The following is a 27,539-nucleotide window of genomic DNA, read 5'->3' on the forward strand; positions in this document are numbered from 1 at the left end:
TTTAAATTTTGAAAGCATTGTTTAGTTCGAATATTAGAGAAACTACATGGGTTGTTCTTCGTAGGGTGAAGACAAACACATTAATCAGTCGTATATGCCAGATTACATAGAAAATGACATTCACGCCCACCTCCCTCGAGGAGAAGAATGACCTGCACCCGCCAGCCAGCCTTTAACATCTTCTATGCTTCGTCTAATTGTTCCTGTAGATACAAATATTATGGCAATTTGGTCATATTCAGATGAACATACACAAAAATGAGTTGAGAAAATGCTGCAGATGCATGATTGTATCAAAATAAATACACCTGCTACTTAAATGTTCAAGGCACATTATTTACCTGCGCGTCTGAAGTCCAAAGGGTGAGATTGTCCCTTAGGAGCTGCATGATGAGAGTGCTGTCCTTGTACGACTCCTCGCCTAATGTGTCTAGCTCAGCGATAGCTTCCTCGAAAGCCTGCATATAAAAAATAAAAGAAATAATCAAAATGAAAGGAACACAAATGAAACTATACTTGAAAAGCTAGAACAACCATGGTTAACAGGAAGGTGATTATAGCACTAAACTTTTAAGATTGTAATCAATTAATAGAGTTGTGGTTTTCCCCACAAGTAATTATCTTTCAATTCCTGATGATATTATGTCGCATCCTTCGTTTCCTAAATATATTCTCCCAGTCATGACATGTTCACAAAGAAATATCTTTGCTCCTTTAAACTCTTTCACAACTGGCTACAACCGCTGTTGCATGCACTATCTTGTAATTAAGCAAACATTCAATCCCAACACGCCATGGATTTTCGAGGGCCACATTTGCATATCCTTGTAATTTTTCTCCTTGATTCTTTGACATAAATACACGCATCATATACATTATAATTTTTCTCCTCCAGTTTGCCAAACCACCCAATGTGCATAGCCTTCCTACTCCTACATCCCAATTGATGGAAAAGTTGACAAACACTAAAAGTGCATCAGCTGCAGCTTGCCGGTTGGATAGAATACTTGGCTCCCATATTCTTTAACCTAATAATGTTAAAGCCACTTGTCTTCCAACTTTTTTATCTTGGCTCTTCAAGGCATGCACATTCCAACATTGGTTCTTTGCAAATCCAATCTAATGCCTATTTATCTTTCTCTCCAACCTAACCAATCTAGTTCATCAGATATAATTATCTAAGTCATGCCTATGGTTTGTTGATTGTAAGATGGTCCTGACCACAAAAAAGGACAGACATCACATGAATATTTTATGCAACTAAGACATTTCTTTGTAATCTAGGTAAGCAACATATGGTCCATGCACAACCATTAGATATGGATTCAGAGCCTCTATAACCTCAACCAACTGATAAGACCAAAAAATAAATAGAGTTTAGTTCATAAAAAATACAAAATAAATAGTCGAAATAGCTACGTGCATGAAATGCAGTAACATGATATATAATAATATCTAAAACATGAAACAGACTAGAGTAATCTGGGTGAATGACAATGGCTACAGCATCTGATTTATGTTCAAGTTTTCCTAGGACGTGATTACCAACTTACCATCCTCAGCCAACCTGACATACTGTCTTCATTTATATTATATAAGCATTTCATGGAGGCCACCAACTATGATATCTCATTCAGTATAGTGCCAATGATGAATTTTGGGTTTAACGAAGACTATATAGTGTCAACAAATAAGATGCCATTATGTTCTTTTTAATGCCATATCCAATGTTAAATTATCAACACTTAAATCATTTCTTACTACTTTGGTCCATGTCCTTTTTGGTCTGCCCCTAGCCCTTCTATCCCCTTTAACTTGTAAAAGACCACTTCTTCTTACAGGTTCTGTAGGTGGTCTTCTGTGCACATAATCTAGTCTTTATTGAAAAGGAAAGTAATATGTTGTATTAATCCAAATCAGCAAAAATATACAATCAGTCCATGTACATTGACAGACTGTACAGTAGGCATATACAAAAAAAATAAAAAAATAAAAAAAAAGCAAAAAAAGCAAAAAGGTATGACAAACAACAAAAAAGGAACTAGGCTGGACTCCTAAAAAGTTATTTCTTTATTTATCCATGAACATAATAGCCCTTTTAAATTGCTTATTATTACATACATATCTGTGTGTTTGTTCTCAAAAATGTGCATAGTCCTTTTCCTCCACTGTCAATACAATAGCAGGTAAAATACCCCATAAAACCTTCCCTCTTCTGCTTAACCCCTGTAATCTCCATCCTTTAAGTAATTGCAGAACTGTTTCTGGCAAAGTACCCCAAAACATTGTAAGGCTAGGTCCCATAAGTGATGAGTTAAACTAAAATACATAAAGAAGCAACTTGACAATTCTAAGCATTCATTGAATAAGCAGCAGATATCATTATCCAGTAGCATCCCACTTCTGATCAAATGATCCTTTGTCAAACATCTACCAAGTGAGGCTGTCCACACTAAGAAAGCCACCTTAGATGGGATGTGGAGATTCCACATTTTATCCCTAGGAAATTGATTTGGCTGCAGTGAATCCAGCCTACCATAAGAGATTGAACAATGAATTGACCTGATTTCTCCCACTGTCATACACTGTCATCAGCTTCCATAAGGTTTGATTTGATGTTTTGCAAGAGGTCTAATAGTTTGGCAACCTATTAGAGTACTCCTAGGTTCCTTTAAATGACTTCTGGCCCTATCCTTTCTAGTTTTCCTACTCATCCATCTAAGCACAAACATTTTTTTTTGGACATATTATTTCTGGACTGCCCAACACTCTGCTCCATGCAGCATAGCTGGCCTTAAAACCATTTCATAGAACTTTCCTTTTTAATCTAAGTGGTAACCATCTATCACATAAGCCTCTGGAAGTCTGGATGCACCCTCTCCATTTTGCGCATCATGCTCCAATTCTATGGATGACATCCTCCTAAATCCCTCCCTTGCTATGAGTTATCAAACAATATCAGAAAGGTCACATTGAGTTTATCTCTTGATCTCAAAATCCTAAGTGTACCCTAGTGCACTCCTATTATTATTATATTTGCATAGCATATATTCTGTTTCAACCTATTTATATTATATTTGCATAGCATATATTCTGGAGATTCCCTCATTTTAGTGATAGTCTAGTCATTTATCAGCAGAACAAGGAATTGCATGTTTCTAAACCATTTGAGGAGGATAACTTCTTCTTTTTTTATCAATAACAGTGAAATTTTATTAATAATAAAAATCAGGTTTACAAAGGGATGGAGCTAAAAAGTCTTAACTCCAGCTACCCAAGAAACTTTCTGACCATGCAGTGATTACAGAACAGCCCAAAATAATGTATCTCTATTTACCCCTTGCCTAGCTAAACCATCAGCCAATGCATTTGCATTTCTCTTTATCCATGTACATTGAATTTCCATGTCCTTGGTTAACCACTTATACTTCCTCTTTTCATTGCTGTATTGCCACATCATAGCACTGTCCTCTTTTAGCCATTTCACCACCGTTTCAGAATCGCCTTCTATAACCACCTTTTTTTATGTTCATTTCCTTGACCTTTTGTATCCCTTCAATAGCTCCTAAAATCTCAGCCCTCAAAGAGTCACCCACCCCAATCGGCCCAGAGTACAAGGCTAACAAGTTCCCTGTTTCATCCCTTCTCAGACCCCCAATTCCGGAAGGACCTGGGTTGCCTATGCAGTTGCCATCAAAGTTCAGCTTAGTGAACCCAAGGGGTGGAGGAGTCCAGCACACTTTTAATATCTTTCTACATAAACCTGAATCTGCAATCTCCTTCCAATTCCTTAACAGCTCATCAGCTGAGAACACTTTGAACAGCTCCAATGTTCTCAACCATTGTACCATCCTAATGTGGATGATCTCCATTATTTCTTCCGAACTTCTCTCTTTATTTGAGAAGATCCTTGAGTTCCTCTCTTTATTTGAGGAGGATAACTTCTGGAGATGTTTCTCTGATGCTTGAAAACATGATGGATTCATATATATCAATATATATATATATATATATATATATATATATATATGATGGATTTAAGCATCACTAGACATAAAGAATTGGTTCCTGTCCACAACCACAATACAGATTTGGTTTTGCATGACATTAATATATTATGCTGTCAAAGAAGACAAATTTATGGGAGGAAACAGTGGTAATGGTTCACCATGTATCTTGGGGAAACAGCTCAAATTTCTTATGGCATCCATTAGTTACAGATGCACCATGCTAGAGGGCTGTGTTTTTCCGGGGGTAAATGTGTCAGTTGTGTCATGCACGTTCCTCTCTCCTTGTATGGGTCAGTAACTCAGTATTCCAGACAACCTTTGTGGTTTTTGGCAGATGTCATTGCCAAAGTCCTGTCCAACACAGACCTCTTAACTTGCAAAAGGACAAGACATGACACCCATTAACCCCCTCTATTTTGCCAAAAAAAAAAAAAAGGAAAATTACAGTGTACTACCTTGTTCTTTGGGGGTAGTGACTCTTAAGGGCCCAAACTTTCACTTTGTGATAGAGAGCTACCCTACACTTTGGGATTAAAACGTTACAGTGAGGGTAAATTTACCAAAATGCCCATCCATGGTTATGAGACTGCAACCCATCGTGTCTAAAACCTTTGGTCCACCAACGAAATGATGAATGCTGGAACTGAAAATGAAGAAATCCCGGACAAGAAGGATGGAAGGAGGGATACTGGAATACAAAAGGATGGAGTCCCTATTCACAAGAATTGCTTGAAGGATTTAAAGACTCAACGAAGAAGGGCAAAACAATCTCAAAAATTATACAAAGGGCTGGGATGCTAATGGCTGGACTTGCGTGTTGGAATTTTAAAGTACATGTATCTCTCTGTCACAAGTGAAAGTTTGGACCCCAAGTGTCACAACCCCCAAAGTACAGGATAGTTCCCTGTAATTTTCCTTAAAAAAACTCTATTTATGTTTTCCCCTCTTGTTGTTTGACATTTCCATAAAAAATAAGGCATGCACTAATGCTAGCAGTGCTCTCGGTTCTTTATGGCAACATGACGATGATTGAGCATGCTAAGCAATTTTGGCAACATTTCTAAAAGATAAATGCTACTAGACAGCATAACTGCATGTGCAATAAAAGGCCATTTTTTAACAGCTTACTGTTACATCTTTCTAGGAAGCATTTGGATTAAGGTGATAAAACATAATACACTGTAGCTGGTCCTTTAAAACAGGATTCATTACAATTTTGAACCAACTCACAATTTCATGTCAATATGAGCACCCTGCATTTTTTATCATCATTTGATCATCACTACATTTATTTTCATCATCTTCAGCTGATTAATGCATTCTTTATGCATATGATGATTTCTAATTCTTGAAAATAGCATATGGACACTAATATGAATGATATTGTACCAAATAGACAAATATGCTGCAAAGTATTTTTGCTCGATAAATAAATTGCACTTTTTACGCAGATAGATTTAATTGCTTTGGTTTTGTTTATGCCAACATTTACCCTACACTTGCCATTTTTGCAAATCATGTGGCAAGAAAAAGAAACTTTAGTTGCCAGATGTAGAAAATTCTATAGTTCAGTACCATCAGCCATGTGGTTGCACCACATGTGGCTTTTTGGAAGTAGGGGCACAACTTGGGTACCTGAGTTGAAGATTTTACACTGCATCAGACATGTACCCTCGTACCAGGTCCATTCAAAATTTAATAAAACACAACCTGAGCCCACCCAAGTTGTACCTCTATATGGAAGCCTTTGACAAAATGAAACACACAGACTCACTCGCTCACTCACACACAGAGAAAAACTATGTTTTTCCTATCATTTTCCTCATATTTTTAGTTCTTTACTCTAAGATCATGGGTCCAACTGCTGAAACATGAAAACCTTGTCCAAGTGGGTTGTCATCTCTCTCAATTTTCATAACATTGCTCATAACTGGTATATCTACTTCAGCAATGTTAAGGAAATGGTTTGAGTATAGGTTTCCTAAATCTCATACTGTGAAGTAATAGCCTCCAAGCTAGTTATAGTTTCTCTAGAAGAAAGCAAAACAATACTGACAAAGGGTGATTTGGCCCGACCTCATAACAGGGGGACACGTGGATGTGGCCTGACTAATAGATGACAGCTCAGCATGACCAGCCCGCAGCAGAACGAGCTCGAGTACCCATTTACCCCGGGCTAAAATGACCTCCCGACAAGGTCACTTCGAAATGAGATTGCCTCGGTACCAAATCACAGCAAGAACACCTCGATGCCAAGGCACTTTGACACTCAGTCCAGTTCGGGACTTGAAGGCGTCAGCTCGGGGATACCAATGTGCCACTGTGAGGATCCCGAAAATCCTTCCGACGGTTCCCGGACTTCACGGGATCACGCCGCATAACAGCCAGCGTTATCTCCCCCGACGGATTCGGGTGGACTCGATAAACCCTATCAGTTGGCTGCACTATCTCCCAACTTATGCGGAAACGGATCTCATTGTGACGAGGATCCCGGAATCGCTCCGTGAAACCCGCGAGGACTCCATTATATAAAGGCTTCAACCCCCGGGGGTGCAAGGTGCAAGGTATGCGTGATTTTCCTGCTCTCAAGCTCTCTACTTTCAAAGCACTTTTAGCTTGCTACTAGCCTATCGGAGCGACCTCGCCGGGTTAGCATCCCCGGGTTCTCTGATATCCTTGTAGGTTCAGTCCGCCGTCCGTCTGGAAGCCAGGTCAGATCGCGCTACATCAAATACAAAGTTGCTTTATAAATATAACAATTATGAAATCCTCGTAAGAGAGCTCAGGCTTATCACAACTTTGACCGTCTTAAATCAATTTTTTTACGCTATTTCTTGAGCTTACTAAAATCAAAATGTCAGTACATTCGCATGCGCATACACACACAAAGTCACAAACACATGCACACGTGTGCATGTCAGCATGTGCGCGCACATACATACGCACACAAGGTCAGTCTTTTTATACAAAGATCTAATAGGATTAAACCAGGAACATCTATATTCCTTCTAAATTATAAAATAAGCAATAATCGTATACTCCGGTGGAAATTTATGCCGTTGCTCAAACAAGAAACCAGAACAACCAAGAATAAATGGAATGAGGAAGTAGAAGATGCGAGTTCTATGAGTTTATAAACAAATAAGGGGTTGGATACTTGGATCAAACCTGTTTTGCCATGCTGCAAGCTTTCTCAGACGAATTGAGTATTTCATAGTAAAACACAGAGAAGTTGAGCGCCAGCCCCAATCTTATAGGATGCGTGGGGGCAAGATCAGCAAGCGCAATATCCTTTAGCCAAAATGACAAAAAGAGCAATCAGAGAAAAAAAAATTAATGGCCTTATTGATGTACCAAGAAAAAAACAATAATTGTATATCACTCCAAATTTTCGACTTTGGTAATAGTTACGCATCCAAACCCTAAAAGATCAGGCAATATACCAGAAAAATAAAATCCTTGTAAGTACCTGAGCAGCCTTGTAAGCAAGCATGGTATCTTCTGCCGCTTCCTTACGCTCGGCTCCGACCTTGAATTCAGCGAGGTACCGGTGATAATCCCCCTTCATCTTGAGATAGAACACCCTGGACTCGCTGGCGGAGGCCGATGGAATAAGGTGTGCATCCATGAGTTTCAGTATACCAGCGCAGACAGCAGACAGCTCCGATTCCACCTTCGATCTGTAATCTTTGACAAGCACCACGTGTTCTTCGTTCTTGCGCCCTTCTTCCTTCTGCTCGATGGAAGAGACGATCCGCCAGGCGGCACGCAAAGATCCTATCACGTTCTTGTAAGCGACAGAGAGGAGATTTCGCTCCTCGACCGTAAGCTCACCAACCGAAGAGGATCCAACTACGAGTTTCTCCATGTAGCTCACCATCTCATCGTATCGCTCGGCCTGCTCGGCGAGCTTGGCCAGGTAAACATATTGCTCTCTGCTTAGATTATCGCACGCCATTGGGGACGAAACTAAGAGAAGAATTTCAAAGAAATCAACAGAAACAGAGAAAATTTCCACTGGTTATGTGCTTTGATTTGAGCTTTGAAGAGCTTATATTACCAATTACTGGAGTGATTGATTGCCTTTTATGTTCTTGTCACAACTCTGAACCAGTTGAATCCATTTGGTACTTTTCTAGTCTATTAGTAGAATTTTTAATAAGACTGAAGGAGCGAACCAGCAAGCGAAACCGGGTCTAATTATCTTCATGAAGAAATATGTTAAAAGACCCGGTTACCTCATGAAATTTCGTGGAAACTGGAAAGAGACAAATCAAATCACGAGTCCTTGGTTCAAGAAACCCGGTCCAACAAACCAAGTGCGGTTTTCAATAGTCAATTCTCATTATCCAAATCTGATTCTTTGGGTTTTGATTGGTTGAACCAGGTATTACATTAGAGAGTTGAGTTGAGAGTTGTCAAATTGTTAATCTTATACTCCCCAAGTTGACGCCTCGCGGGCCGCCACGACTCACCACCGTCCACATTGATCCGACGATGCGATGACGGGGCCGGGATGAAGACAGGCCACTCTTATCTTTTTATGCTTTGCTTTCATTATTCCTCCTCATTCATCATTCATAGACCAGTCTTCTACTTTCAACTTTCTAACTAGTAAGGCTAAATATTATTTTCACTCTACAGCTTCCTCGTCACAGGATCATCGGCATTCAGCATAAACATCGAAAATTAAGGCTGTGTTTGTTTTCAGCAATGTTTTTAAAACTGACCGGGAGAATGAACCGGTCAGAGGTCCAGCTTTTGGGTTGAACAGTCCAACCACTTGAATCGAACAGTCAGCCTGTATTAATAAAAAAATTTAAAACGGTCAACTATTCGAATGGTTTATCGCCTGGGTTAGTGGTTTGTTGACCAAAATCAATGATTTTTGACAAAAAATTCGATTTTGGGAAAAAATGGAACCAGTCACTTGACTGGTTCCCGGTTTTTCCGGTCCAACTGTCCGGTCAGGTCCGGTTTTGAAAACCATGATTTTCAGTATAAAACCTCATCCACGGTCACATCAAACTGTTTCAAAGTTTTGAACCGTTGAGCATTGAAAAATGTGAAACTCACTATATGATGTAAAACTCCACTCCATCCAATCACCAACAATTTCTGAACCAGTGGTGACGTTTTACAACGGTCTTGATTTACATTGGAAACAAACACCGATAAAACTGAATCAGTGGTGAGGTTTTACATCGCAAATAATCAGAACACAACCTAATAGGTAAATTACAAGATTTCCCTACTCTAGGGTTAGTGACAAAGACCCCTATAAGGCTATACTTTAATTTGGAACAAAGACCTATACTTTAGTTGTGAGACAAAGACTCCTTAACTGTTAAGTGAGATGATGGAATGTGTTAAATTATCAAAATATCCACGTGAACTTTTTTTATATTCTTTTTATTGCCTTTTGTCTTAAACTCTAATCTAGCCTACCTTCATGCATTAAATTACGAGGATTGATTTCTGATGAAGCGCGATCCGGCCGGTCTTAGCTGTCAACGACCTTGCTTCTGAACTGGGTAGCAGGGAACTTGAAACGGAGGAGATGAGGAAGCTCTAGGGGGGAACTCGGTGTAGCGGCTCCGAAGCTCAAGTTAGAATCCTTCAAAAGCAAGATAACACCAGATAGCGCAAAGTTTGCATACCTTGTTTGTTGGGGGCAGGGGGCTCTTATAATCACTTCGCGCACTCGCTCCGAGGCCCTTGTCAGGTCGGGTATGATTACCCTTGCGCTTATCAATTCGGCCGTCGTCTTTTCTGCTGGGACAGAACCGTCACTGCCTAACCGCCTCTCTAACTGGAGATGGCGGTGTCAGTGGCGGTGGCAGGTGGTCGTTTAGAGTGCAGCCGCCAAGCGTCAGATCCCAAGTCAGTCAAGTGCGGCGCCCTCGGGCACGGACTTCCTCAGTGTCAGGCATGGTACGACTTGTTTGGTTTTGGTGACCAGAAGGTGATGCGGAGTGGTGAGCGAGGCGAAGTCTTGAGTTCGGAGGTATCTATAGGGCATGTCAGTTTGGCGAGATGTATCCCGAACTGTTACAAGGTTGGCTAGTTCAGCGAGGCATATCCCGAGCTGTTACAAGGTTGGCCAGTTCGGCGAGGTATATCCCGATCTGTTACAAGGTTGGCCAGTTCGGCGAGGTATATCCCGAGCTGTTACAAGGTCGGCCAGTTCGGCGAGGTATATCCCGAGCTGTTACAAGGTTGGCCAGTTCAGCGAGGTATATCCCGAGCTGTTACAAGGTTGGCCAGTTCGGATTACTCTGGTTTTGGGCCAAGGGTGAGTTCGGGCCCCGTAGGGAGTTTGGTCCACTGGTGTCCCCTTGTTCACGCCTTAGGCTTGGCCCTTTTGCCGAGCTGTTGTTTCTGCCATGTGCCGCATAACTATGAGGTCGGGCCAAATCTTCCTTCATCAATTGCCCCCCACTCCTCGTGCCAAGGGTCTTGCCCTGGTGTGGGGAGTTTCGCGAGGTAGTAGGTGGATTTGTCCCGTCCTTCGAATCTTGACTACGCGAGTTGCTTTTGCCAGGGTTCTTCGGTTTCCGAGAAGGCTGGAAACGTGGCTACTCATAAATGCTAATGGTTGTGACAGTGTGCGTTTTAAATTTCAAAAGTTCGCGCCGCTGGGACGTGACAGCGGGTCATTCAAAAAGGCGTGCCACTGTTGTACGTGCACGGGCGGCTGTCAGGGAGACGTGCGGCGCAGTCAGTTTCGGAAAGACGGGTGTCGGCGCAACGTCGGTTTCAAAAAGGTGTGCGCTGACGTTTTGCTCTTTTCGAAAAGACGTGCTCCAATCACGTCTCGACCTTATGGGACGTGCGGTCAGTGAAAATGTGGGCCGTCGGATCGTCTTTGATCTGCACGGTCGATTCTTGGTTACTGTAGCTATAAATAGTGGGGGACCCCAGTCGATTTGTCACTTCTGCGGTTTGTCTACTGAGCTCGTGTCCAACTTTTCAGCTCGCGTCCAAGTTTTTTCCAGCTCGCGTCAAGGCTGGTCACAGCCTTCAAGGTTCTTTGGCTTGTTCCCGTCTCCGAATCCTTCAAAACTTTCTTCCGGTGAGTACCTTCCTGAATCCACCTTTTCCTCAATGTCTAGCTTTGATAGCTCAGACGACTCTTCAAGTAGGGCCGACGTAGGTTCTACCAACCGAGCCGTGTCCCCCGACTGCCTCAGTGATCCTGAGGTGGAACTCGAGGACTATGAACCAGTAGGCCGAGCCGCTTTGGGCAGTTTGGCGTCTACCTCTCGCCGAGGTCGGATGCTAGACAGGTTTGGTCCCTCGACCATGACGCCTGAGGGGCTTCAATCCATACTTATGTCTTACAACCTTCCTGGGGGGTATACATATTTTATTCCTTCGGGTAGCTTTCCTTGGGAACACGGTCCTGATGAGATCGTGATTTTTCGAGAGCAGCTCGCTGCGGGGTTGCGAATTCCTTTCCACCCCCTTCTCGTCGAAGTCATAAACCACTTCGGTGTCACCATTGACCAACTTCATCCGAACTCTATCCGGAACCTGGTGGGGACAGTTTCCCTTTTTTGCGAGCAGAATTTCCTCTTGGACTTAGAGATATTCTCCTCCATCTTGATGCTCAAGAGACAGGCGGGTTCTCTTCCTAGGGGAAGGCGGGCGTATTACCTTTCTCCTCGCTAGGGTTTTAAGCTTCTGCACGATCTTCCTAATAAGGTCCCGGCGTGGAAGCGGGGCTACTTCGATGTGCGAAGTGCACAAGGATGTCCCTTTCAGACCGGGTGGGGTGAGGCCGCTCCTGATTCAGGTGTTACTCTCGATAAAGAGACGGTGAAGGGCCTCCGGCAATGGGCACGACAAGGTTTAAAGTGCCATCACTACTTAAACGGAGGCCAAGCTTATTGCGGCCGGCCTGAGTTCGGGTAGGTTTCTAGCTATGCGGTTTCTTGCTTGCTTTGTTCTTTTCACTTTTTCTGATGTCGGACTCGTTTCTGCAGGTGTGATAGACGCGGAGAGAACTCGTGGGGGGCGTATGTTCCAAGGTATGAAGAGGAGGAAGCGGGTCGCCAATCGAACTCGTACCGAGCTGCCCCTGGATGAGGAGCCCCAAGTTCCAGACCACACGCCGGAGGATCTGCCCAGGGAGCCCGAGGTGACTCCACCGATGCATGAAACTACCGGGGCGCCTTACGCTGAGACCACTCATACGGGCGCTCCTACATACTCAAGTGCTCCTGCTCACTCTGGGTCCGCTCATACGCAGGCTGGGCCCTCGGGTTCGGGAGCTCAAGGGGAGTTCAGGAGCATGTTGACGCCGAACTACGCTCTTCATAAGAGTAGGGAGGCTACTTTCCCTGAGGAGATCGCGGCGTGGACCGGTCTTTCTTTGAATCAGGTCGCCTGCCGCGCCGTAACACATGCTATGGTGGTAAGTTAGATTCCGTCTGCCTTTTTCATTTTCTGACGCTTTTGCTGTTATTGCTCACTTGTTTCTTTCGGTAGGTGAATTCTTCAATTCATGCCTTAGCGGCCCAAGTGGAGAGGAGCTCGCGACAGGCGCGAGCTGCTGAGGCTGCCGCTCATGCTGCTGAAGAAGCTTTCCGTGCTGCAGAGGCGAATACCCGAGCTGCTGAGGCGGCCGCTTATGCTGCCGAAGAGGCTGCTCGCGTCGCGATTGCCAGGCAGGCAAGGTCTCAGCGTGACGCCGAGGCCATGGGGATAGTTGTCAAGCATATGACGGACTTGAAGTTGGATTTGCAGCATCAAGTCGAATATCTTCAGGAGGACATCAAGGAGAGAACACAATTTTTTTCCCAAGGCATTGAAGACGCCAAGAAGAAGGCCTTTGAAGACTACATTGCCTCTCCGTGTTTTGACGATCTGATGGTGGATTCTTACAGGAGGGGGTTCAAACTGAGCAGGTGGATGATCCGGAATACGTACCCCAACCTCGATGTTAGTGACATATCCACTTCACGTATAACTCAGGAGATGGCCAATGCTACCGATGGTGAGCCGGACTCTGAAGGAGAGGCAGGGCCTTCGGGTGTTGTTGAAGTGCCTTCTAATGGCGAAGAAGTAGCTCCGGGCATGTAACAACCTTTTTTTTTGTAAGTTCCTTCTGATGGCCAATGTACTCCTGTTTCTTGCAACGAAATAGATAATCTTTTCGCCCAAGTGTTCCTTTTTCCCGAACTGATTCTTTGTCGAACTGTATGCCACTTTCTTGTCCGGGTTATTATACTTCCGCAACCTGTTTTGCCGCGAAGGCTTTTTGCAGTGAACTGATTTTTTGTCGAGCTGATAATATGCTCGACTTCTTTGCTTGTTTACGCCGAGGTTCCTCTTGGCTCTGCATCGTGGCACATAGGTCCTGATTTCGTCCACTTCGCTTGGCGGTTTATAGGTAGTATCGCCTTAAGTTCATGATGTTCCATGCTCGAGGTACTTGTTTGCCTTCCAAGGTTTCGAGTTCGTATGCCCCCCCCCGAGCGCTCTTTTTACTTTATAGGGCCCTTCCCAGTTTGGTCCAAGTTTGCCCACGCCGGGTTCGGGTACCATAATCTTACGAAGGACCAGGTCACCGACTCGGAAGCTTCATTGCTTTACTCTGTTATTGTAGTAACGAGCTACCTACTACAGGTATGCCGCTGTTCGGATGTGCGCGAGGTCCCTTACCTCGTCCAATAGGTCAAGGTTGGTACGTAACTCGTCTCCGTTCGTCCGATCGTCATATGTTTCTAGTCGCAATGTTGGTACTTCGATTTTCGCCGGGATCACTGCTTTAGTGTCGTAGGTGAGGTTGAAGGGGGTTTCTCCCATGGCAGTTTTTTCTGTAGTTCGGTGAGCCCATAAGACACTTGGTAGCTCTTCGGCCCATAATCCCTTAGCTTGATCCAGACGTGCTTTCAGTCCGCACAGGATGGCTCTATTCATTACTTCCGTCTGACCGTTTGCCTGCGGGTGCGCGACTGATGTGAAGTTTTGCCGAATCCCCATGTTCCGACACCACTCTTGGAACTTGATATCCTCGAATTGCTTGCCGTTGTCGGAGATTAGTATCAGAGGCAACCCGAAGCGACATACTATGTTCTTCCAAAAGAAGTTCTGTATGTTTCGGGCCGTAACAGTTGCTAGAGGTTCGGCTTCTACCAATTTCGTAAAGTAGTCTACTGCAACAACTAGGAATTTTCTTCCACCTGTTGCTGGTGGGAATGGCCCCAGGAGGTCGATGCCCCATTGTGTAAAGGGCCACGGCCTGGCAAGGTATTTGAGGTCGGAGGCAGGTTGATGGTGGATATTGGCGTGCTTCTAACACTTGTCACATTTTCTGACGAGCTCGACAGCTTCTGCCTTCATCGTTGGCCAGTAGTATCCTTGTCGAAGTGCTTTTTGGGTGAGTGATCTGCCCCCCAAGTGTCCGCCGCACAGGCCTTCATGAGTGTCGCGGAGTACGAACTCGGCTTCGGCAGGTCGCAGGCAATGCAAGTAGGGGAGCGTGTACGACCGTCGGTATAACCGTTCGTCTATTATGACGTATTTGGCTGCCTAGCGCTGCACCCTCTTGGCCGCATTGCGTTCTGTAGGGAGGGTTCCTTCTATCAAGAAGCTCGCGAGTGGGTCGATCCAGCTTGGCTCTGCTTCCAAGACGGGAGCGACCTCCTCTGTCCCCCCGAGAATACTAGGCCGAGGTAAGTCCTCTATGTACACAGTTCTCGTGTTGTTGTGACTTGTGTTGGCTAACCGGGATAGAGCGTCGGCCTTAGTGTTCTCTGACCTTGGGATTTGCCTGATGAAGTGTGACTAGAAGTTGAGCAGGGCTTCTTTTACTTTCGCCAAAGATGCGATCATGGAAAGCTCGCGTGCTTCATACTCGCCCGTAACTTGATTGACCACGAGCTGGGAATCGCTGTAGATGACCAAGTGTTTTGCCTTTACCTTTCGTACTAGATCCAGCCCAACTATCAGTGCTTCACACCCTGCCTCGTTGTTGGATGCCGCGAACTCAAAGCGTAGTGCGTATTCTAATTTTGTGCCGCCCGGGCCGCATAAGACTATTCCAGCTCCGCTGCCTTGCCGGTTCGAGGAACCATCCACGTGAAGGATCCAGGGCTCCTCATCCCAATTCGCGTTTCGCCTGACCAGGAGAGATGCCACACTGGTTGCTACTTCACGGGGTTCAGACTCTATTGACTCGGGAGCTCCGGGTTCGCCCGAACTAGGGACTTCGGGCTCGACCTCTGGGGCTTCGTGGCTGAAAGTGCACTCGGCGATAAAATCTGTCAAAGCTTGGGCCATAATAGCAGTTCTTGGCTTGTACTGGAGGTCATACTCGCTGAGTTCGATGGTCCATTTCGTCAATCGACCGGAAACCTTGGGTTTGAGTAAAACTTGTCTCAGAGGTTTGTCAGTCATGACGATGACGGGGTGAGCCTGGAAGTATGGGCAGAGTTTCCGAGCTGCTGTCACTAGTGCGTATGCTAGTTTTTCTATCTGCGGGTACCTTGTCTCTGCTCCCTGCAAAATTTTACTAACATAATAGATGGGTCGCTGGACCCGGTCTGTTTCTTTTATTAGTACCGAACTGACCACCTCGTCGCTTGCCGAGAGGTACAGTTCTAGGACCTCGCCCTCCTCGGGCCGGGCTAAGGTTGGCACACTAGCGATGTAACCTTTTAGCTCGTCAAACGCGAGCTGGCAATCCTGGGTCCACTCAAACCCTTTGCCTTTGATTGCTTTGAAGAAAGGTAGGCAGCGGTCTGCCGATTTGGACATTAAGCGGCTTAGAGCGGCTATGCGGCCGTTTAGCCTCTGAACTTCTTTTACTTTCCGAGGTGGTCTCATATCTAGAATGGCTTTTATCTTGTCCGGGTTGGCCTCAATACCGCGCCGATTGACAATGTACCCTAGGAATTTGCCCGAGGTGACGCCGAAGACACATTTGTTGGGGTTCAATTTCATGCTAAACTGACGCAGGATTTGGAAGGCAGAATCTAAGTCTTGTATTAATTCTTGTGAAAACTGAGTCTTGACGACCATGTCGTCTACATAGCACTCTATCTTCATGCCAATCAGGGGCCGAAACAAGCTATTTACAAGTCTTTGGAAAGTCGCCTCGGCATTTTTTAGTCCAAAGGGCATGACCTTGTAGCAATATAGGTCAAACTCGGTTATGAAGTTGGTTTTTTCCTCATCGGATGGGTCCATCTGGATTTGGTTGTAGCCCGAGTAGGCGTCCAAGAAGCTTAGCAACTCATTTCCCGAGGTCGCGTCCACTAAGCGCTCAATTCTGGGGAGGGGGAAGCAATCTTTCGGGCAAGCTCGGTTCAGGTAGGTGTAGTCGACGCACATGCGCCACTTGCCGTTTGCCTTTTTTACCAACACCGGGTTGGCCACCCAGCTCGGGTAATGGACTTCCCTTATGATGTTTGTTGCGAGGAGCTTCTCGACCTCCTCGTCGACCGCCCTCCCGCGTTCTGGCGCTAAGTTGCGTTTCTTTTATCTAACGGGTCTGACTACAGGGTCAGTATTAAGTTTGTGAGTTATCAGGCCGGGGCTAATGCCGGGCATGTCGGCCGCGGACCAGGCGAAAATATCTAAATTTTGAAGTAAAAAACTCACCAGTTCGGTTCGTAGGGGTTCCTCCACGGAAGCTCCGATCTGAAGTGTGCGAGCTGGGTCCGTAGCCGAAGTCGGGATTGTGACCGTTTCCTCCGTGGGCGAAGCTCGTTCCGCACCTTGCTCCGCAGGCCGCTCCAGTTCGAGGTCGTCGGCCGCCTTGGTTTTTCCCTTCAGGGCGGCAACATAACACTTGCGGGACTCGAGCTGGTCGCCCCGCGCTACCCCCACACCGAAGTCCGTAGGGAACTTCATGGCCAAATAGTAGGTGGAGACCACCGCCCGTAGGATATGCATGATCGGCCGCCCTATTATGGCATTGTATGGGGAGGGGGTCGCGACCACCAGGAAATCATGGTTGAGTCTGACCGCACAAGCCCATGTGCCGACTTCCACAGGTATTGTTATTTTTCTAAGGGGCCTGACTTCCTCTCCGCTGAAACCCACTTGGGGAGTGTTCGCGGGCTTCAGCTCGCTCCTCTGTAGCTGTAGCTGGTCAAATGCAGATTTAAAGAGGATGTCCGCTGAGCTGCCCGAATCTACGAGTATGCGTCTGACCTCGAAGTCGCTGATCCTTAGCTTAATGACAAGCGCGTCATCATGGGGGTAGCGGACCCCTCGCGCGTCGTCCTCCGTGAAGAAGATTGGTTCTTCGGTCTTTGGTCTCTTTGGGGGGTTCCGTTCCTCGAGGGCCGCTACGTGAACTGAAGTCTGGGTCGCTGCCGAGGTACACCCTGCTACCACCGAACCTCCCGCAATTACATGGATGGTTCCCCGAACTGGCCTCTCTTCCGGAGGCTGTCACTGCAACGGTTCGGCAGGTCTGCTGCTAGACTCAGGGGCATCCTTTTTGTGCTCCCCTTGCCGACCTGCCTTATTGTTATTATTGTTGTGTTGTACAAAGTTTCTCAAGTATCCGCGATGGATGAGCCCCTCTATCTCGTCCCGGAGGTTATTACACTACTCGGTACTATGACCATGGTCTCTAGGGAAACTACAATACAAATTCATATTTCTCTCGTTTGGATTTCCCTTTAGGCGAGGTGGCCACTTCACGTACGGGGCGTCTTTGACCGTCATTAAGATCCCGGTCCGCCTTGTGTTTAACGGCGTGTAATCTGTCCGAACTGCTAGGGGAGCTCGGAACGACTGGTTCGGCTTCGGCTTCGGCTCCCGGGCTGGGTTTTTCCTGTCGACCGGGTTGGAGAGCTCGCCTTCCCTCCTTCTTTTCTCGTTCCCGCCTTCAGTTCGTTGGTTGATTTCTTCCTCTGTCCTCATGAACTTGTCCGCGAGCTTGAGGAATTCGGCCACGATTGCGGGCTGGTTAGCCACCATGTGCCATTTGAATTCTTTGTGCGTTATCCCTCTTTTGGCCGCCGCGAGCTGCACTGCGGGGTCCAACCGCGGTATCCGCAAGCATGCTTCGTTGAATCGCTTGATGTAGCCCCGGATGGATTCTCCTTCCCTTTGGACTACTCTGAAGATGCTTTCCTCTGTTCTGGGGCACCGCTGGCTGCTGACAAAGTGTGCGGTGAAGACCTGCGCGAACTGGGCCTAGCACTTTATCGACCCGGGGGCCAGGTTCCTGTACCAAGTGCGGGCTACTCCCCTGAGGGTGGTGGTGAAGGCCACGCACATGCACGATTCGCTGGCCCTGGCGAGGTGCATTTGGGACTGGAAAGCGTCAACGTGGTCGTTGGGGTCGAAGGACCCGTTGTACTTGTCCAGAGGTGGGAGCTTGAAATTTCTAGGTAAGGGGACCGCCAGGAGTTCTGATGCGAGGGGGGAAGGAACTGAGAGAATCGGGGCAGCTCCTACCTCATCCGAGCTAGTCTCTTTGCCTCTAAGTTCTGACAAGACACGGGTGGTGGTTCGGCGACTTCGTTGCTGAGTGGGCCTTGTACTGGCGCTACTGGCCTCCGTGTTATCGAGCTCGATGGGCTCGGAATGCTGGTAGTCTGCCACCAGGGCACCGAATCGGTTTTCCGTGAGCGGGAACTCGGGCTTGGAGCGCCGGGGTGCCGGTCTCGCGGGCGAGGTTCCCGACCCGCCTGCAAATTGCGAGGCGGGGATGATATTTTTCTCTCTTCGGCCTGGGGACGAGGCCTGGCTGTTAGGGGGGTTCTGGGGCCGGGAGGCCTTTCCTCGGTGAGGGCATCCACCCTGAGGGGAAGCCTTAACCGGCTTCGGAGTAGGGTGTCGAGGTGGAAGCAACGACTGGTTCAAGGGCAGTTGGGGAAACTGATGCTGATAGTGATGTTGAGAGAGGTGGTGCAGTACTTGGTACTGCTGGAATTGTTGCATTTGGGCTTGCATTGCCCGCATGCATTGCATCAGGTTGTCAAACTGGTTCTAGCTGGTCGCCAAGGGCACAGCAATTGATTCAACAAAAGTTGTTTCGATAGGGACTGGAAGGGGGATGCTCATGGCAGGAAGGCTTATGGGTGCCCCTGTTTGTGGTGCATTCAAGCTGGGGATCCCATCCACCCAAAGGGGGATGGTGAACTGTCCAACGCACACCACGGGAACTTGAAGTTGTTCCCCGGTGGTGTTTGTCTCCGTGCCACCTCCGGCATTGCTAGAGGAGGCCATGAGTGTTGGGTTTTTTTGAAGAAAAGGGGTTATGAAAGTTTGGAGGGAGGCTTTTTGAAGCGTTCCCACAGACGGCGCCAATTGATGAAGCGCGATCCGGTCGGTCTTAGCTGTCAACGACCTTGCTCTTGAACTGGGTAGCAGGGAACCTGAAATGGAGGAGATGAGGAAGCTCCGGGGGGGAACCCGATGTAGCGGCTCCGAAGCTCAAGTTAGAATCCTTCAAAAGCAAGATAACACCAGATAGCGCAAAGTTTGCATACCTTGTTTGTTGGGGGCAGGGGGCTCTTATAATCACTTCGCGCACTCGCTCCGAGGCCCTTGTCAGGTCGGGTATGATTACCCTTGCGCTTGTCAATTTGGCCGTCATCCTTTCTGTTGGGACAGAACCGTCACTGCCTAACCGTCTCTCTAACTGGAGATGGCGGTGTCAGTGGCGGTGGCAGGTGGCCGTTTAGAGTGCGGCCGCCAAGCGTTAGATCCCAAGTCTGTCAGGTGCGGCGCCCTCAGGCACGGACTTCCTCAGTGTCAGGCATGGTACGACTTGTTTGGTTTTGGTGACCAGAAGGTGATGCGGAGTGGTGAGCGAGGCGAAGTCTTGAGTTCGGAGGTATCTATAGGGCAGGTCAGTTCGGCGAGGTGTATCCCGAACTGTTACAAGGTTGGCCAGTTCGGCAAGGCATATCCTGAGCTGTTACAAGGTTGGCCAGTTCGGTGAGGAATATCCCGAGCTATTACAAGGTTGGCCAGTTCGGCGAGGTATATCCCGAGCTGTTACAAGGTCGGCCAGTTCGGCGAGGTATATCCCGAGCTGTTACAAGATTGGCCAGTTCGGTGAGGTATATCCCGAGCTGTTACAAGGTTGGCCAGTTCGGCGAGGTATATCCCGAGCTGTTACAAGGTTGGCTAGTTCGGATTACTCTGGTTTTGGGCCAAGGGTGAGTTTGGGCCCCACGTAGGGAGTTCGGTCCGCTGGTGTCCCCTTGTTCACGCCTTAGGCTTGGCCCTTTTGCCGAGCTGTTGTTTCTACCACGTGTCGCATAACTGTGAGATCGGGCCAAATCTTCCTTTATCAATTTCCACCCAAGAAACTAAACCTACATTTTAGTCTTTTTCTTTTTTCTTTCTTTTCTTTTTCTCCCATAGTCTCTCGTTTCTCATGCCAGGAAATGTTAAAACTTTATCCTTTCTTGGCCAAAAATTCCTTCAGGCTCAATTTGGAAGGAGTATAAATACAAATATATACACTATAAATACAAACAAAATACAAGGTTTTGCAGTTAACATATTTCTATTTATAACCCTTCCAAATAGAGTCTCAAGATTCAATCTTATTTTTTGTTATTTCTTTTTTCTCAGGCAATCAATCGTCGTTGTGGTTATCGGAATCCATGGCAATTTGGTCAGTGATGTCTTTATCACCATTCAAATAAATAAAAAAAGGACAGTTTAGAGATTTAAAAAAAAATAAACAGTTAAATGAAAATCTTTTTTGAAATTAACTGAGAGAAAGTCTTTATCTCGCAGATAAAGTTCAAAGAGATCAATGTCGCAAATTAAAGTATAGGGTCTTTTTCATTTACCCCATAATACTGGGGGTCTTTATAATTTACCCAAAATTAATAATTTTTTTTAACCCTTCTCATCATTTAGCATGTAATCTTCGCATTGGGGAAGGTGTAGCATGTGTAATGAAACCTGTGTCTCTCCCTAGATAGGACATCAAATTGAAATTGGTAGAGCCGTCAGTGGGTAGACCCGGTGGCGAGTGCCGATGAGAAAGTCCAAAACCCATGTACATCCAGTCTTGAATCAGACCTTTATAATACACGACCCAAAACCTAGCCAATTGTCAACCGAGCTATTTGGGTTTGACCCAATAAGAGCTGATTACACCAAGGCATGATTAAAATTTCAATATTATAATGAGAAATTATAAGCATAACCACCATTTTGGGAATCTGCTGCTTGCACGACTGTGTATCAGTTGCTAGTTGCTAAATCAATCACGAGTGAGCAAATTCTTTCTTTTGGAAAGCGCCTCTTTCAGGGAAGAACGTGGATGGGAGTTTTATATGTACGGGCAGGTTAGGTTTTGGTGCAATGCTAAGGAATGAAATTGGTACAGTAATTGTTGTAGTTTTTGGCAAATCTTCAGTATCATCTCCTATTCAAATTGAAGGTCTGCAGGTTTATTCAAGCTCTAGCTAACCAAGACTTAGTTAGACCTTGACTGATTTTGTCCCGTATTTGATGACTTTGTTTAATTAATGATATCAGCTTGCTTATCTTTATCAAAATAATAATAATAATAATAATAATAATAATACATGATACCTACAGATCTCTGGCGTGTCCATTTCTGATTGGTTATGTAACAAGCGATAACATTGCAAGTAGTACATCCAAGTTCCAAAAGACTTGGCCCATTGAGCTATCTCATGGGCCAATGTGTTCTTCACTGAGGAATATTTCTAAAAGACATAAGAATATTTTACAGATAAAAAGTGGCATGGATTAGGTGCTATGGTTTGGGCCTCTCCTGCTTTTACGTTTTCAATTATGGCATGGATTGAGTGTCATGGTACTTGTTTTCTCTATACCCTTTGAGGGTTTTACATAATGGATCCAAACTCATTTGATAGGGAGACACTTGCTGGCTTCATTTCTATTGAAGGCAGTTAATCGACCTTTTTGGCGTCACTTAAATTTGCACAAGTTGCAGAAATTTCTCAAATCATTTTTTCTCTTAATATTTGTGATTACATTTTTTTTTGTCTCATCACGGTTAATATGCTTTTTTTATTGTATTTTTCATTATTGTTAATTTTTCTACTTTATAACCTGAGTATTTATAAATGAACTTACTTTTAGGCGTAAGAAAAAATGTGTATATGCACTTTGGCTTGTATTTAGTAACAATGCATATTTATGTATAAAAAGTGACAGCTTTCGCAAATCTCAACAATATGCTTGCATCCAAAATGAATGTGACGTTTTTACAAATTTATCAATGCAAAATTGATTAATTTTGCATTTTGTATTTACATTTTTCCCAAACGGAACCTTATGTATTTACGTCAAAGTAACCATCCTCGATCTAAAACAATTTAGTATTGCTTTGGATCATAATTCAAATTATGAATCAAAACATTAGAAGACATGGAATCATCTTGTCATCTTTTTTGTCAAAATGATATTATCGGACTATACTTGATATTTATATCAATTAACGAAGGACCAAAATGCAAATACACAAAAAAAAGTACGTTGAGTTTTTTAAACAATTCGAATGATCGCAAGGTTTGTCTTTTTGGTAAAACAGATAAAAGAATATTGAGAACATGGTAACCGGTTGTACATCAAAACATATCTTGCATGTTTATTTATTAAATTCACGGAGAGATGTTCCTCACGTGCAACAATGCTAAAATGGTTTTTGCTTTTAAACTCCTCATGTTGCAGAGCACTCTCTCAATAGCAAATCTGAATTCTTTAAAAAAAAAAAAAAAATCCCATTCCTTTCCAGCATCCAAAATGAATCAAGATCCCTTAAAATAAGAACTTGAACACTAAGAGAGAATAGGCATCGGTTGGATATCCAGTTCTCAATTTCTCATATTCATAATTTTTAAACCACCATTGATTTGGATGGTCCGATCATTTGTCTCAGGAACCGTAAGGCAATTGGTTCCGTTTTATCTTAAATCTGATTTTTGGTTAAAAATCATTGAATCAGTGAACGATCTGTTGATTCAAGCAGTCGAACTGCCGATCCATTCAACCTGTTCAACGATTTTGAACATTTTTATTTTTTTTTTAATTTATTTTGTCAAAACAGACTATCCATTTGGACTGGATGGTCGAACCATCAACCCAAAAAACAGTGACTAAAACAGTTCGGTTTCGGGTCATTTTTTAAAACATTGCTCATAGATTTGTTTTCAGGAGATCCGAGCTACCATAGTTTTTCTTAGTTTTAATATACTCCCAACAAAATACATTCCAGACACACCTCCAACATGATTAAGGACTAATATTTCATACATCATAGGTCTGTCTTATGGTGAGATGTATGATGTCAAATCATGTTGGAAGTAGGGCTTCAAATTGAATCAAAACCTTTTGGAATCTGATTTTGATCAAATAAGAGTTGGATTCGGATACATCCATTGATCTCAATAAATCGGATCGAATTGGAAAAAAATCGTTCCATTTAATTAATGAATCAAATTCCAATATACCCCGATCTGAACTGCCATGGCCCAATCCAATCACTTAATTATGAATTATTATTATTATTATCATTATTATTATTATTATTATTGATGGAGCACGATTTGGATGCTTCTAGTTGGGGTATGATTTGGAACTTGGTTGTGTGGCGAGCTAGTTCGGTCTGCAAAACAGTGAAGCTCAAAGAACCCGGGGTGGCTAACCTGGCGAGGTCACTTCAATGCTTAAGTTAGTATTGTGAGCTAAAAAGTTGAATGATAAGTGTACTAGTGAGCAATTAATCGCGCGTACTTGGGCCCTGGAGGGGTTGTTGCCCTTATATAGCTGAGTTGTCGTGTGTCTCACGAAACGGTTCCAGGATCTTTGGCCTGAGTGGATGAGATCCGTTTCCGCTTTAGTTGGGGGAGTAACATATCGGTTAACGGAGTCTATCATCTCTGTCCGATCCAAGCGGAGGGAGGATAAGGCTTGCCATCACGCAGCGTGATCCCGTGAAGTTCGGAGTCTGCTGGGAAGTTTCCAGAATCGATTACGTGTCACTTCGATTCTTGGGCCCCGAATTGGATTAGGTGCTGAGGTGCCTTTACGCAGAGTTGGCTTTATTCCGAGGTGGCTTTGTGCTAAGGTGACCGAACACCCGAGCTCTAAAAACTGCTAACTAGGCTCCTTTTGCTGAGATGTCATCCTTTGGGCAGATTGCATTCATGTGACCTTTAGTTACTAGGTCGTGCCAAATCACTCCTTATCAACTATTATTATTGTTGTTGTTGTTGTTGTTGTTGTTATCATCATCATCATCATTATATTATATATAAATAATATATTAATTTTATTGGATTTCAATAGTTGTATTGGGAGAAAATCCAACTTGTTTTTCCTAGTAGTGGGAACTTCCCTTTGATTTTGTTAATGTCCACTATCAATCTACTAGGGGTGGCCATGAGTCGAGCTTCTCACAAGCTATTCGAGTTCAGCTTGTGAAAATCTTAGCTTGGCTCGGTTTAAATCGAGCTTCGAATCAAACTCGAGCCTAATATATAGGCTTGTTTGCTAGTTGAGCCAAGGTTCAAAATATTAGTTATTTATGAAATTTAATTATCCATATAATCATAATATATACTATTATTGCATAATTTCATTATTAATTTTGTAATATATTAAATTATTATTAATTTCAATATTATGTTATAATTAATTTTCTATTTTAAAGAAATTTTTAAATTTATTACACAATTTCGTTATTTTAACTATTACATATTATTAAATGTTTGAAAAACATTTAAATTGATGATAAAAAGCCCAGTAAAGCTCGGCTCGTGAGGCTCACGAGCCTAGTATAATAAATAAATAATTTTTTATTATATACATACATACATACATACATATACATTTAAATATATAAATATATAATAAATATTTTTTATTATATAATATTTTTATTTTTTATGTATAATGGTAAATCATTTTTACAATTTCTAATTTTTTGTATGTAAAATAAAAACATTATTTATATGTATAATAATAAATGATTTTTATAATTCTTAATTTTTTTGTATGTAAAACAAAAAAAAAATAAATGTATACTTTTAATTTTTTAGAAAAAAACCGGCTTGCAATCGAGCTTGAGTCGAGCTGAGCTTGAACTTGCGAGCTTTGAACAGAGTCGAGCTCGAGCTCAAATCTCTATTTCGAACCTAACACAGTTTTGGCAAACTGAACTCGAATAGCCAAGTATTCGGCTTGCCTGAAATTGAGAATGGAGTGGGGATGAGATTTGCATATAATTCTCCAAACCCACCCCAAACTTAATGGTATATTGTTAAAATATTTATAGGTTTAATATTAAATTTTAAAATACCCTTTAATCCCCTAAATTTCAAAAAACCTAAGATCCCATCATCACATTTCTAAAATAACCCCTAAAGTTTAATATATTTTTAGGTATTTTTTTAGAATAAGGAAAATTCCATGATTCCCCATTTCCAATAGGGAAGGATGCCACACCCAGAACTCGCCCCATCATCAATTGATGATGTGCATTTCGCAGCTCCCGGCTGGCAGGTAACTTAGATGCCTGGTTGAATAATCCCTACCAGGAATGTGGCTTGGATGCCTAGCTGAATGGTTCTTATTTGGAAGGTGGCTTGGACGCCTAGCTAAATGGTGACGAGCTGGAGAGGTGGCTCTGATGCGACCTGCAAGGACACAGTGTCAGAGTGCCCGGGTTGCTTTACCTGGGGTGGATATTCCGATGCTTAAGTTAGCAAATCAAAGACTTTAGGATAGCTAAATGTGAGAGAGCTGGAGAGCTGCGAGAACTAAATTGCGCATCTCCCCCTGGAGTTGGAGGTAAGGCCTTTATATAGGCATTGTTTTGCGTGAGCATCACGCAACACATCCAGGATCTCCAGGAGGACGTGCCTAACTGCTCTGAAGTCCTCAGAGGTAGTTGTGCATGTAGGCCAATCTTTGCGCCTTACTCGGTTTCTCCCAAAACATTCGATGTGAGAGCTGACTTCCGAGAGACCTGGGAGTGATGGGATGCATGTAGAAATCGATGACGAACACGTCTCATAGGTTGCCACCTGGACCTCAATCAGGTCGACAAGCCCTCGAGGGAGGTCGCTCCCCACGTCGAGGTCGCTTCTGCCGACTTTCGACCCTAGACGAGGTGTTGCTAGCTGCCCTGAGTCATGGACGAGGTCGCTGGCTAGGTTTCTACTAGGTTGGGGGTGGAGGTAGGTCACCTGGTTGCCGCTAGAGGCAAGTCGCCAAGTCGGTAGTGGAGGCAGGTCACAAAGTTGGCAACAAGGGCAAGTCACCAGGTTGGCGCTAGAGGCAGGTTGCCAAGTCGACACTAGAGGCAGGTCACCAGGTCGGCGCTAGAGGCAGGTCGCCAGGTCGGCGGTAGTGCCAGGTCGCTAGCTGGGACTCCATCGTTTTGGCTAAGGCAAGTTGTCGCCTAGGTGGTTCTGTGTGTCACCCAATTGTTCCGAGATGCTATGTGTCATGATGTTAGTGGAGGGACAAATCTGCCCTAATCAATTGCCCCCCACTCCCGATAAGAGATCAGCTCAGCGAAGGGAGTAGATTTGTGCTTCGTTGTAGGTCCTTAGGCCTATTACCAACATATTTTGAGGTCGGGTTAGGGGCCCTTGATGCTAAAGGCAGTTTGGCTTCCCCTTGTGATATGTGCGTCGATGTTGGAATTTAAATAGCGGGTCGATGTCACAGCTGCGTTGTATCAGTCCTTTAAGGTGTTGGTCATCTACTCCTACGATAAGCCACAAGGAGCTCAACCTGTGGGGGCAGCTTTACAAACTGCAAGTTGTCAGCTCGCATGGGAACCTTGAAAGGTTCAACCCGCAGGGGCGATTGTAGTCTGTTGGCCACTGACTCCTGCAGGAGCCACAAAGGGCTTGACCTGTAGGGGCGACCTCGCGAACAAGGCTGACAAGGCTCATCCAAGCTGATTGCGTGTGTCGCCAGGTCGTCAGAACTTTGACAGTCTAGTTTTGCTCTCAGCACCTCAGCCTATAGGCACATCGTCACCTCGGCAGGATTGACCTGTGAGGTCAGCTCCACAACCTGCTGGCCATCAACTCCTACGTAAAGCATTGAGGGCTCGATCTGCGGCGTGACCTCACAGTTTGTTGGCTATCAACTCCCACGGGAACCACGGTGGGCTCAACCTGTGGGGTGGCCTCATATTCTATTGGTCATCAACTCTCACAAAGAGCACGTGGAGCTTGACATATGGGGGTGGCCTCACAATTAGGGAGATTCTGTCAGGACAAGACTGCGATAAGTCATCTAGGCTAATCATTTTGCTTCTGCCCAGCTAGGGGGTTCTTTCGATCAAGCGTTGTCGTTGTTGCTTGAAGATGTTATTACTTGAGGCTTAGAGAATCGGGTGAGAAAATAGCCTTTTGTAGCATTTCCCACAGACAACGCCAATTGATGATGCGCATTTCACAGCTTCCGGCTCGCAGGTGACTAGGATGGTTGGCTGAATAATACCTACCTGGAATGTGGCTTGGATGCCTATCCGAATGGTTCCTACCTGGAAGGTGGCTTGGATGCCTAGCTAAA

The 27,539-nt window shown here is 44.7% G+C and overlaps 1 protein-coding gene across 1 annotated transcript; it reads right to left on the bottom strand.

The window, feature by feature from the left end:
- On the bottom strand, positions 1–8,228 carry LOC148850628 (14-3-3-like protein G-BOX factor 14 kappa). Its single transcript, XM_088943992.1, has 4 exons — positions 7,480–8,228; positions 7,179–7,301; positions 342–458; positions 1–203 (listed from the first exon to the last, which is right to left on the bottom strand). Exons 1-4 carry the CDS (start codon positions 7,966–7,968, stop codon positions 183–185), a joined length of 750 nt encoding a protein of 249 aa, XP_088800118.1. The 5' UTR covers positions 7,969–8,228; the 3' UTR covers positions 1–182.
- Positions 8,229–27,539: the final 19,311 nt, after the last annotated feature.

This window comes from Nelumbo lutea, chromosome 5 (genome assembly GCF_056320005.1).
Source record: "Nelumbo lutea isolate HS-2025 chromosome 5, American lotus-T2T, whole genome shotgun sequence".
Classification (NCBI taxonomy): Eukaryota; Viridiplantae; Streptophyta; class Magnoliopsida; order Proteales; family Nelumbonaceae; genus Nelumbo; species Nelumbo lutea.

Bases quoted from the DNA above. Each gene is read 5' to 3' on its own strand.
- LOC148850628 (XM_088943992.1), bottom strand. From the start codon at position 7,968: ATGGCGTGCGATAATCTAAGCAGAGAGCAATATGTTTACCTGGCCAAG. The intron at 459-7,178 runs GTTTGATCCAAG...TTTTATATGCAG, and splicing joins CTTGCAGCATGGCAAAACAG to GCTTTCGAGGAAGCTATCGC. The intron at 204-341 runs GTAAATAATGTG...TTGTATCTACAG, and splicing joins TTTGGACTTCAGACGCGCAG to GAACAATTAGACGAAGCATA.